Genomic DNA, 12,671 nt, shown 5'->3' with positions numbered 1-12,671 from the left:
AGTGCGAGTATATATTGGTGACCTCTTTCTCCACTCATCAAAGGCTAAATAAATGAGTCAGTTTTCTATAAAGTGGATGAGTGAACCCCTAAATCCTAACTCAGCTAGTTATAGAGCTCAGTAAATGAACTCTGCAAATCCCATAGACTGAAACATCAGGACCTGCAGGAAATCCTACATGGTGGCTTCCCAAACAAAGCTGAACATGAGATGTGACAGAGAGAGACTTATATCAATCACAGGAGATTGCTCAATTTTCATAATACTCTTAGCAAGCCGTCCACACAGAACTTCATCACCTGTTCTTGCTCAGTGTCTTCACCTTTTTCTTGCCATCAATCACCCTGTCTCTTCCAAGAGAAAAGTGCATGGCTGAAAGTTCCTTTATTGTCAAAAATTATTATTTATTTAGCCAGCGAACTAGCTTTTAAGGAAACACTATCCAACCCGAGGGACTTCAGCAGCACAAGCCTGGGTTTGATGTCACTGTCATTGGCTCCATTCCTGTCTTACACTTGTTTTCTGCTTTCCCAATTCCTTAGACACCAATTTATTTTTTGTTTAAAGCAATTACAGCTCTCAGATGGCTCTTAAGAGGACAAAGAAAGCATAAGGTTTGACCCAGTATGTCTATGTGTTCAGTACCACAGTTCTTAATTACTCCAGACGCCAGGAGTGCACCTTGTGGAAACGTTCCAACAAAGTGAAGAGCTCTGGGTTGGGTTGGGTTGGTTTTTTAAGCTATTGCAGTTCATATTTAGCAGTGCTTTTTTAGACCAGCAGGATTTACATTTCAGGAAGTGAATCTTTTTTAAGGAAGAAGTGGTATTCTGGGCTTTCATTTTTTACTGTTCTTCAAATGAAGCAGTAAGTACTGGGGGGAAAAAAATGGCATGCTTCCTTTTGGCTGGGGTGTTCAAAGGGTCTGAAAAGAAGTACTTGTCAGTGGAAACACACATATAATCACCTTTATCTTTGTGGAAAATCCAGGTGTCTGCCATTTAGAGAAACCATCTCGTGTTCTTCAACACCCAAAGTTGCATCCCCTCCAGTGCACTTTGTTCTCCTTCCCTTTCTCATAGACCACCTCCCCTCCACTGTTTTTTCTCAACAGCAAGACCTGCAGTGCACGTTTTTTGGAGCCTTTAATCTAATGGGTAGATCAGTGTCAGTGTATTTTTCATTGTGGTGTTTTTTTTTAATCAGTGGAGGTTGGTTTCTGTCTGACTGACTTGTTCCCAGCCAGCTCCAAATGGCTGCTGCTATAGCAGATGTATGCAAAGCAGGACAAATGCTAATGAGTGACCATAAGCAAGAAGTGTCTGTCATTTTTATTCAAAGCATGCAGGAGGATTTTGTAAGTGGTTAATTTGCCGTTGACTGAGTGAGGATGCCAAATCTCCTTCATTCAAAAACATGAATTATCTCTAAACAGGGATCCTGCTACTGGAAAATAGTCGGTTCAGTTTATAGAACATAGGTTACAAGCACAAAGCACAACCTCAAGCCTTACTTGAAAGCACCATCTTTATAATGGTCGGTCGCTGGCGGTTGTCCTGCTTTGCACACAGCTTCCGGAGCAAAACATTAGAAGGTCAGATGTGGCAAATTAAGCAGCAGCCCTCTCCAACTGAAGGGAAAATTGACTGCAAAGCATCGGGTCTGGTTTTCGAATAATCTGCATCACTGGGTGCAAAAGAAGGATGGATTTTTCCCTAGCTTGCACGAGCAAGATCAGTGCAATGCATTAATTTATTCATAGGCATTTGCAGAATTTGGCAGATTATACTTATTCATGATGTATGTACCACACTGAGCGCGTATGATGCTTTACAAGAAAATTGTCCTTCCACTAAGGTTCATTGTCCCTGCTACAAAACGGTCAAAAGCTAATTACAATCAATATAGGCCAGACACTCAGAGGATGAGACGTGGAAGTTGAAGGAGCTTGATGTGAAAGGGCTAAGCTAAGTAGGTGGATTTAAGGAGTGTTCTTTGCAGAGGAGATATTGTGAGTTAATGAAACTTCAGGGAAACAACTGAAAAAGAGAAGCTGTCAGCTCCTTGTCTTCCTCTTTATCTTATTTTCTGGGTTTCAGAAGCGTTACTGTTGCACAAAGAAAGCAACTTGTGTAACTGCCTTGTTAGATATCACACTCTCTCTCCCTTTCTCTTTTATTTTCAGGAGTATAAGTTCGATCGATACATAGAGAATGGCAAGAAGAAAACCACATTCTATAAGGCAGGAAGAAAACTCAAGTATTTCCTAATGCCCTTTGGCTCTGGGATCAGCATGTGTCCAGGGAGGTTCCTTGCAATGAATGAGATGAAGATGTTTCTTTTCTTACTGTTGGCTCATTTTGATGTAGAACTGGTGGAAAACAAAGCTGTCAGACTTGATAACAGTCGTATGGGCCTTGGTATCCTCCTGCCAGACGTTGATGTTGCCTTTCGTTATAAGCTAAGGTCCTTAAGAAAGTGAGCGGCTGCCTATATGCCTTCTACTAATCTCCATGTTTCATCACTCAGCTTTGTATTTTTCGAAACATTTGCTTTTCCCTCTCCACTTTTACCTCCTTCTTATGTGTTTCTAAGGAGGAAAGCCATTGGGCTGGAAGCAGATACCAGATGTGGGGACATGCAACCTCAATTTTTCCTGCCTGAGTTGTGAGTAGCGAGGTGAGATGACAGGACTGTGGCCAAGTAACTAGCCCAACATCCCTACAAGGTGGACTCCCATACTCTTGGCCATGAGTTGAGCAGGATTTACAGGAGGATGACATCAAGCTGAATCCAGGCCATTTGTATGGGAAACGGGTTCAGCAGCCCTTGTATCACATGGGTTCCCCCTTGTTAGATTGGGAGATCCCAAACACCCACCATCTGGAGTCATCTCTGCACCTGCTCATAGAAGCATAATAGCAAGAAAAAGGGAACTTAATTCTAGGGAGTGAAAGAATTTTCAGTTAATATTATTCTAACTTTTTATTTACTCTGTTCCGTTTGTGGTCTTGAGTGTCTTAACCCATATTTGGGAGATGTGATGGAAGCTATGTGGTATGGTGGGGGATAATTGGCAAGAATGTCTTACCGGTAATGCATTTCTGAATTCAGTTTTATGTACTGAGGATGAATGCTTTGCTTTTCTTCTTCTTTTGTTTTTTTTTGGTGCAATGATAAGAAATTAAACTCTGTGATTTTTTCTGCAGTCATTTCAAGTCAGAAGGGAGGTTCTGTTGATTTTAATAGGCTCTGGATCAAGCCTAAATTATCTGTTTTGGCTTTTGAGCCAAAGAAGTATATTCTTCAGGGAGAAAATATATAAGCCTGTTTGAAATGATTCTGTCATCTCAAAAATTACCTTCTGTTTGTCTCACTGCTTTCCTAGTAACACATCCGTGTGTTTATTTTGACCATTTCTTGTGTTTGTTCATTTCTCCAAAAAGGCAAAAGAAGAGGGCTTCAAGGGCAAGTGTGGTATCTAAAACTAATTTTTAATAGGGTTTTACTGTGCCTAAATTATGCATAGACAGAGTAGTATAACCTGTGTTTGGAAACAGACTTTAACGTCTACAGATTGGAAAATAGGCTCTTCCCTGGGCCCAAAATTTGAGCAAGTGAAAATCCTGGGCAGCCACAGAAGTTGTCTGTATACTGGCTGCCCAACCTGCTTCACCGGGTGACCAGCTCTTGTTTCAAAAATTAATTTCCTAGTGCGCAGGATCTGAGATTTTTAGACCCTGTCTCTCTTCCCAGCCATCACTTCAGAGACTGATGAGGATTCTCATGGCTGTCCAGTCTTACTTTGCCAGGATGATAATTGTGATGGGAGAGTAGCCATGTCTGTGGGCCTTGCCTTGTGTTCCCAAAAACATCTCTTTGGGATGTGCCAGTGTAAGTCTTTTAAAATCAGAAATTTTACTCATCTCTAAATCACTTGATGGCCTATGGATGGTAACTGCTACATACATACTAAAGATTAGAATTATTTATTGTGATTTGTGTAGAACGCTGTTGAGTTATTAATGTAAAGCACATGCCCTAAATAAGCATCAGCATCAGTAGAAAGGCTTTCAGAGATTGGCATAGCCACATTCCAAATCCTCTGAGAAGAAAATTGTGGATTTTGTGAGATATATTGGATGAACATTTTCTCTTTATATATATTATCAATAATGTCTACAGTGTTGGAGTACACTTACATTAAATGGCCTTTGCAGTTGATTAAATGCTTTAACTTTGCTTCAACATTTAATCAACAGCAAAAGCTGATTATTGCTTTGTGCCACAGAATAAAATTTGTTTTTATGGAGAGATTCTTGTACTCAAGTTACTTACTGCTGTAGTTACTCTGTAGGCGCTATTCGGTACTCAGCCATAGCTCACCATCCAGTTTGGACATTAAAGCCTGGTTTATTGAGAGAGGAAATGTTGACATCATTATGCTGTTGACTGTTTTCCGTTATTGCTTAAATGTAAGCTGTAAAATGTCTCAAGCCACAGTTATGATAAATCTTTCTCTGGCATCCAACTTCGAACAAACCTGAAGTAACTGTGCAAATAACAGTAGGTATCTGTTTTAAACAGAAGACTTTTTTTAATAATTATATTATATTTTTAGGATTTTGAATTAGAATATCACAGGCTGATGCATAGTTTGGTAGGACATAATAGGACTGTGCCAAAACTACATAAAAATCATTAGTAATTTCAGATGAATTGCTAATCAGTATGTATAGAATCCTTTCGGTTGGAAAAGACCTTTAAGATCATCAAGTCCAACCACTAACCTAGCACTGCCAAGTCCAACACTAAACCATGTCCCTAAGTGTCATGTCTACACCTCTTTTAAATACCTCCAGGGATGCTGACTCAACCACTTCCCTGGCAGCCTGGTCCAATGCTTGACAACCCTTCCAGTGAAGAAATTTTTCCTAATCTCCAATCTAAACCTCCCCTGGCACAACTAGAGGCCATTTCCTCTTGTCCTATCGCTTGTTACTTGGGAGAAGACATTAACATCCACCTCGCTACAGCCTCCTTTCAGGTAGTTGTAGAGAGCAAGAAGGTCTCCCCTCAGCCTCCTTTTCTCCAGGCTGAACAACCCCAGGTCCCTCAGACGCTCCTCGTAAGACTTGTGCTCTGGACCCTTCACCAGCTTTGTTGCCCTTCTTTGGACACGCTCCAGCACCTCAGTGCCTTTCTTGTAGTGAGGGGCCTGAAACTGAACACAGTATTCAAGGTGTGGCCTCACCAGCGCCGAGTACAGGGGCACAATCACTTCCCTGCTCCTGCTGGCCACACTATTCCTGATACAAGCCAGGATGCTGTTGGCCGCCTTGGCCGCCTGAGCACACTCCTGGCACATGTTCAGCCGCTGTCAACGAACACCCCCAGGTCCTTCTCTGCCAGGCAGCTCTCCAGCCACTCCTCCCCAGGCCTGTAGCGTTGCAAGGGGTTGCTGTCACCCAAGGGCAAGGCCCAGCACTTGGCCTTGTTGAACCTTATACAGTTGGCCTCCGCCCATTGATCCAGCCTGTCCAGATCCCTCTGCAGAGCCTTCTTCCCATCACACTCCTGCCCAACTTGGTGTCGTCTGTAAACTTACTGAGGGTGCATTCAATCCCCTCCTCCGGGTCATTCATAAAGATATTGGCCAGAACTGGCCCCCATACTGAGCCCTGGGGAACAACCACTTGTGACCAGTCACCAACTGGATTTAGGCCTCTAGGCCCGGCCATCCAACCAGTTTTTTACCCAGCAAAAAGTACACCCGTCCAAGCCATGAGCAGCCAGTTTCTCCAGGAGAATGCTGTGGGAAACAGTGTCAAAGGCTTTACTAAAGTCCAGGTAGAAAACATCCGCAGCCTTTCCCTCCTCCACTATGTGGGTCACCTTGTCATAGAGGGAGATCAGGTTAGTCAAGCAGGACCTGCCTTTCATAAACCCATGCTGATTGGGCCTGATCACCTGCTTATCCTGTACATGCTGCGTGATGGCACTCAACATGATCTGCTCCATAACCTTCCCCAGCACTGCAGTCAGGCTGACAGGTCTGTAGTTCCTCAGATCCTCCTTCCGGCCCTTCTTCTAGACGGGCATCACATTTGCTAACCTCCAGCCAACTGGCACCTCCCTGGTTAGCCAGGACTGCTGATAAAGGATTGAAAGTGGCTTGGTGAGGACTTCTGCAGCTCCCTCAGTATCCTTGGGTGGATCCCATCTGGCCCCATAGACCTGTGTGTGTCTCAGTGCTGTAGCACGTCGCTAACCATTTCCCCTTGGATTGTGGGGGCTTCATTCTGCTCCCCATCTCTGTCTTCCAGCTCAGGGAGCTGGGCACCTGGGGAACAACTGGTCTTACTATTAAAGGTGGAGGCAAAGAAGGCATTAAGTGCCTCAGCTGTTTCCTCATCCTTTGTCACTGTGTTTCCCCTCGCGTCCAATAAAGGATGGAGATTCTCCTTAGCCCTCCTTTTGTTGCTAATGTATTTATAGAAACATTTTTTATTTTCTTTTACAGCAATAGACAGGTTAAGCTCTAGCTGGGCTTTGGCCCTCCTAATTTTCTCCTGCATAAATTCACGGCATCCTTGTAGTTCTCCTGACTTGCCTGCCCCTCCTTCCAAACGTTATAAACTCTCCTTTTTTCCCGAGTTCCAGCCAAAGCTCTCTGTTCAGCCAGGCCAGTCTTCTTCCCTGCTGGCTTGTCATTCAGCACATGGGGATGGCCTGCTCCTGCGCCTTTCAGATTTCCTCCTTAAAGAATGCCCAGCCTTCCTGGACTCCTTTGCCCTTCAGGGCTGCCTCCCAGGGGACTCTGCCAACCAGGCTCCTAAACAGGCCAAAGTCTGCCCTCCAGAAATCCAAGGTGGCAGTTCTGCTAATGCCCTCCTTACTTCTCCAAGAATCAAAAACTCTGTCATTTCATGATCACTGTGCCCAAAACAGCCTCCAACCATCACATCCCCCACAAGTCCTTCTCTGGTCGCAAACAACAGCACCAGCACGGCACCTTCCCTAGTTGGCTCACTCACCAGCTGTGTTATGAAGTTATCGTCCACGTACTCCGGGAACCTCCAGAACTGTTTCATCTTTGCTGTATTGTATTTCCAGCAGACATCTGCTAAGTTGAATTCCCGCGTGAGAAAACAGGCTAGAGATTGTGAGACATCTGCCAGCTGCTTAGGGAGTATTTCATCTGCCTCTTCATCCTGGCTGGGTGGTCTATAACACACTCCCACCCTGATACCTGCCTTGTTGGCCTTCCCCTTGATTCTTACCCATAAGCACTGAACCCTATCATCACCATCATTAAGCTCTTGGCAATCAAAACGCTGCCTAACATACAGGGCTACCCCACTGCCTCTCCTCCCTTGCCTATCCGTTCTGGAGAGCTTATAGCCATCCATTGCAGCACTCCAGCTGCGCGAGTCATCCTACCATGTTTCTGTGATGGCAACTATATCATCGTTTCCCTGCTGCACAACGGCTTCCAGCTCCTCCTGTTTGTTGCCCATGCTGCATGCATTGGTGTAGATGCACTTCAGCTGGGCTATTGATCCCGCCACCTTTCTGGGGGGAGAAGGCCTAATTCCTGCGTGACCATTCTCAGGCGCTTCCATGGTTTCTAACACATCCATAACCCTTGTGTCTCTGCTGCCACATGGATCTCCATCCTTTACCTCCACTGAGATGGCAGACCGAAGGGCCTTGCTGCGTAGCACACTACCCCTCAAATATTGGTGTGCCACCTCCAGGCTTATCTCTAGCAAGCCTGGTTTTATAGTAACTATTGTGAAATTTAAAAAAAAGCCAGATTGTATCCACACTAGCAAATTAAATCTATAGGGCATGCTTCCATTTTAAAAAAGAAAACAAGCATCAGAATCTTTCCCAGGAGTTGCAGCAAACTTCTGTGAAGGCAATTGGAGGCCTTGCATTGGGGTTGGAGAGCATACTATGCATCATGCAAGACGACTTCATTTTGCTGGTAATGAAGTTAGTTGTTCTATTTGCTGAGGGACCGAAGTAATCAAACTTAGAGCAGTGCTTGCCCAGCTTGTCCTTTAACTGTGTCCCTTGTAACTCATGCTGCTGGTGGGTTAGTGTTGCTGGTAAGCAATGCATCGCTACCTCAGCATATCCCCACTGTAGAGGAGGTAAGCCTTACCCCCCCGTAAAGTCACGAGCACTAGAGCAGGACAGAGGAAATTTTAAGCCCTTGTGGTCCATGGACTCAGCAGCTGAGGAGGTGACTTACTGAGAGTCAGCAGGTGGTCTGACCAAGAATGACTCGGTCACCGTGGAGCAGAGAGTGAAAGGCCCACAGTGTCGATATTCCTGGTCAATAAGCTCTAGCAACACAATGGGATAAGCGTGCACCATCCCTGGAGGTCCCTGCTGGAGCCAAGCTGGCTGCAGCATGCTGCGCCAAGGAGAGCATGGTTCATGACATAGGGAGCAATACGGTTTTTGATGACCTCCTCTGCTGCAGAACTTGGGAACAATCAGCTCTTAGTGTCTGTCACTGGGGCACTAAGATGGCAAAATCGCCTAAGCAGAAACTGCAGTGCTGTTTGCATGCGTTCAGGTGCCAGTGGTGCTGCAGGGGTGAGTGGTGGGAGGCAGTCAGACCTTGTGCTTCCTTGTCCCTGCTCTCCACTTAAGTGGGGGGGGTCTGCCCTGCAAGCCCAGAAATGACTGCTTGTCTCGTCTTCTGACCCAGCAGGCGTAGGGTCAGCCAGGAGGAGTGCGTGGGTGCCCCTCGAATTTCTCTGCTGTTCGTCTAGTGAAATGGTGCACTCACTGATCAGTTGGAGCTGTGACTCGGCTGGTTAGTACCAGCCTCTGACTGTAAGTTGTCACTGCCTATGGCTGTATTATCTTCTGCTATTAAAAAAAAAAAGCAAAATCACTTTTTTTCCTCGTATGAAATAGGTTTACTAAGTCAGTATGGCCCTTTATAGCACCTGAGAAGAAAAGTGAATTCATCATCAACTAATGTGAATGCTAAAATGTGATTTTTTTTAATTATTATTTTAATTTACAGATTGTATGTTCTTCATTTTCATGCTGGCACTCAGTACTGCTGTAAGCTATTGTAAACTTTTTAAACTGTTACATTACGTAAAAGACCCTGCTAGTCTATTTGTACCTGTTTGCAAATTAGACGTTCACATCTCTGCCAGTATGGCCTAATGTGCTAATATAAGACCATGTAAGAGTTGTTCTTTAGTTTATGCTCTTAAGCCAGTTGCATGTCACTATTTTTGTGAATAACGACTGGTCTGTGAATTTCTCTTGTAGAATTATAAATGATCTTTTATTTCATCATTATTGAACTTTCTGACACTCAAAAGGTTGTGAATTGCTCTTAATTGTGCAAACTGACATTTTTTATGTAGATGAACAACGGTTAGGTTCTACTTTAATAGTTAATACCCATCATTAAGGCTCTTAGATTGAATAAGGTATATTGTGAATTTCTGAGCAAGAAAATTGAAACTTCATTATTTTAGTAATCTAACATCTTAAGTGAATTTTGTATTTCAAGGACACAATAAAAATGAATATATATATATATTTTAATATTGAATGACTGTCCATGGTATTTTTTCCAAGTCACATTTGCGGTTTTCTCACAGATTCACAACTTATTGCTTTCATTTTTAAATTGTTTATTCAGCATACAGCATTTTTCAGTTACTTGATCTTCAAAGATATTTCTGTAAAGCTAAATTTTTTTTTCCTTTAATTCAGCACTGGCATGGAGCAACTCCTTTGAATTCAGGAAATTATCAAGTCTGATTTACCCACCATCAAACTTAAGCCAGTTCTTCTCAGATGAGAAGAAAAGTGGTACTTCTGACATTCTTTGGACATTATTCAAAATCAGTATAAAGATCTGCAGTCCACCGGTGATTCCCTAATACAGCTCCTAGGCTTTTCCTTTTGCAAACCTCTGTGTAGTACGAGCTGTACTACCTCGTGTAAAATGCTCTGTCCTCTCAGATCATGCATTTGAAAAGGGGAAATGAATGAAAATTGTTACGATACTGGTAACACTGCTTTGCACTGCACTGCACCGGCAAAGCACAACTTGGCTTTCCTAAGTATCACTGTAGCTACCGAGTCCTACAAGCACCTATTTAAGATGAAGGCTATATCCTGAAGACATCAGTGTTTCTTCTTTCCTTCCTGCAGAAATGCTTGTCAGGTATGTCTGTGAGGGTTGGCGAAGATACGTCGTAGAGAAGATAGACCTGCAGCATTTTCTGGGTTGATAAATGTGTTTGTAACTGTGCAATTGCTTTAACTCCTGATTATATTAGAAGTTATTGAAGTTTATAAACAAAAAGTGGCAGTTTGAGATTTCTTGAAGAGCATATTTCTGAGTGAACTTTCCATGATGGTCTGAAAGATGGCTGGGGGGAAAGAATTACTGAGACCTCCTAACACTGTATTTTATCTAGTATTTGTTTTGACACTAGGTGCTTTCTTGATGTTACTTATATTGCACTGTATTTTAAAATTATTTGAGACATCAATTTATGCAAATTTATGCTTAATTAACATGAATAGAGCTATTTTAACTGTCAGACCACAGAAAAGTGAAGTATTTTCCTGCCCATTACCTGAACCAGCCTATGTACCCTGGCTAGTCATGTCCCAATACCCACAACATATCAGAAAAGTGGTCTCATCACAAAAATACCATTTAAAATTACACTTGTAAAAGTATTGTGAGCCTGAAGCTATTATCTATGTTTATAAATAGTACCAAGTATGAAGAAATGGTTGCTGCATATAAAGAAGCATATGAAAAATAAGGAGTGTTCCATTTTCATTTGAAAGCAAGGGATTAAACTGTAGTGGGATCTTTATCCTCATATAAACCAGTACTGTGTCTAAACAGCCTTCGCTACACATCAGGCTTGGCTGGGGTCACAGGTACTCAGGTTGTGTGAATACATCATTTGTAATAGCAGAAATGTGCTTGTCTTCAAACCAATTTACACCAAAACAAATATCCAAAAGAAGCCTAAGCTTCAGCTGTTCCTGCTAAGAGCCTTGCAGGATTTTATCTCGCAAGATTTTGTTAAACCGATTTTGACGCTGATGTGTTCGTTTGTGTTCCCCCCCACCCAGCCAGCAGCTAGGAGTACAGCAAAGTCGAATAAAAGTCTAGGTCCTGGCTACAGCGAGGGTAGAAGACGGTAAGTAAATACCCTGTGATGACTTTTGACGGTGACTTTCCTATCGCCGCATTTTTCCAACTACCTCTTTCTTCCGAATAGTTTAGTCGCTAACCTCCTACAAGCAGCATGTCCTTCCCTGCCTAATTTCCACCTTGTGAGCCAGTGAATCGGCTACCTTCTCAACGTATTTTTCAGTTGCCTTCTAAAAAATGAAATCTTTACATCAACCTCTTGCAAAACCGGCACCGCAGGTGGCTGCAGCTGAGAGAAGTGCCGCGTCGCTAAAGCTGTGAACCTGCGAAGTGGATGGGCATTAGCTGAGCTCGGGATTGATGAAGGGATTGAAGCATGGGGCAGGGAGGGACGGGGAGCGGGGGGATGCCGCCGCTCGGGGATGCCGCCTCGGGGTGCCCCCGGCCCGCGGCGGGGGGACCCCCACACCCGCCCGCCTCCCCCTGCGCTGCCCGCCGGGCTCCCGGCGCCGGCTTGCGCTCGCTGCGCTCCCAACTCCCCCGGCCCCCTCCAAAAATCAGGCGGAAAAGGTTGGGGAGGAGGGTGAGGAGAGGCTCCTGCCGCTCCTTCCTAAAACCAACCCGTGCTTCCAGGGATGCTGGAGGGGGGGAAAGGGGACAGGACCCCTGAGGAGGTTCCTAGGGAACCCGGTCTGGGTGTTAGGTGAGTTTGGAGGGCTTCGGCTGGTGGAGAGGAGGTTTACTCTGGAAAGGCGATTGTTTGTCCCTAATCCTCAATTACGAGGATTTTAAAATAGTATTAGAGGGGCAATCTGTTCTGCAACTTCTCGGAAGAAATAATTGTTGATTTAGATAAGCACTGATCCCTTCACTGTTTGATGAAGACGTTAATTTATGGCTGTCTAGCAGTTTACGGCTGTCATTAGATTTTCAGCTTTGTCTCTGTTCGGAACGTATCTTTCTTTTTATTTTAATCCGAGACATTTATGTAAGAAAACAGTTATGTTTGATCTAAAATGCATCATTTTTCTATAGCATTTCGAATTATTCGCAGATCATAGTTCTTCTATGTGCATATATGAATTTAAAAATACAGCCGTAAAGTGCTTGAAACAGACCATAAATTTGCTTCGTATTTTATTACACGTCTCTGAATCAGGTTGAGAGGACAAGGGCAACTAGGGGCTTGGGGAAGGATTTAACCCTTCCCGAGGCTGGAGAACCAGCCAAACCAGAGCAAATCCCCCTCCGGAGCGCTTCGGGAGGCGGCGGGGGCGGGGGGGAGGCTGGGTGACAACTAGCTGATGAGTGACCACGGGGAATGGGGCCGGCCGCAGCTCTTTGCTCATTTAGCAGATGTCCCTTCTGGCCGCTGGGGCCGGCTCCGGGCGGCACCCCGGCCCCCGCTCCCGGCAGCGGCTCCTGCCCGGCCGGGGGTTGCACCCGGGCCGACGGGCAGGAGCAGCTTAACTCCTGCGGCGCCTACCGAAGCCGAGCG

The 12,671-nt window shown here is 44.5% G+C and overlaps 1 protein-coding gene across 2 annotated transcripts in view; it reads left to right on the top strand.

Annotated features, from left to right (window-relative positions):
* The window catches only part of CYP7B1 (cytochrome P450 family 7 subfamily B member 1), a 139,709-nt gene extending 130,111 nt beyond the window's left edge, over positions 1–9,598 (top strand). For both annotated transcript variants that reach the window (XM_075085114.1, XM_075085113.1), the window contains exon 6: positions 2,186–9,598. In XM_075085114.1, coding sequence (XP_074941215.1) covers positions 2,186–2,482 — 297 coding nt within the window. In that variant the 3' untranslated portion in view covers positions 2,483–9,598. The remainder of the gene's footprint in view (positions 1–2,185) is intronic.
* The last annotated feature ends 3,073 nt before the right edge of the window (positions 9,599–12,671 follow it).

This window comes from Phalacrocorax aristotelis, chromosome 2 (genome assembly GCF_949628215.1).
Source record: "Phalacrocorax aristotelis chromosome 2, bGulAri2.1, whole genome shotgun sequence".
NCBI classification, from domain to species: domain Eukaryota; kingdom Metazoa; phylum Chordata; class Aves; order Suliformes; family Phalacrocoracidae; genus Phalacrocorax; species Phalacrocorax aristotelis.
Note: the sequence above shows the minus strand (reverse complement) of the source record. Positions and strands in the feature narration are given on the sequence as shown.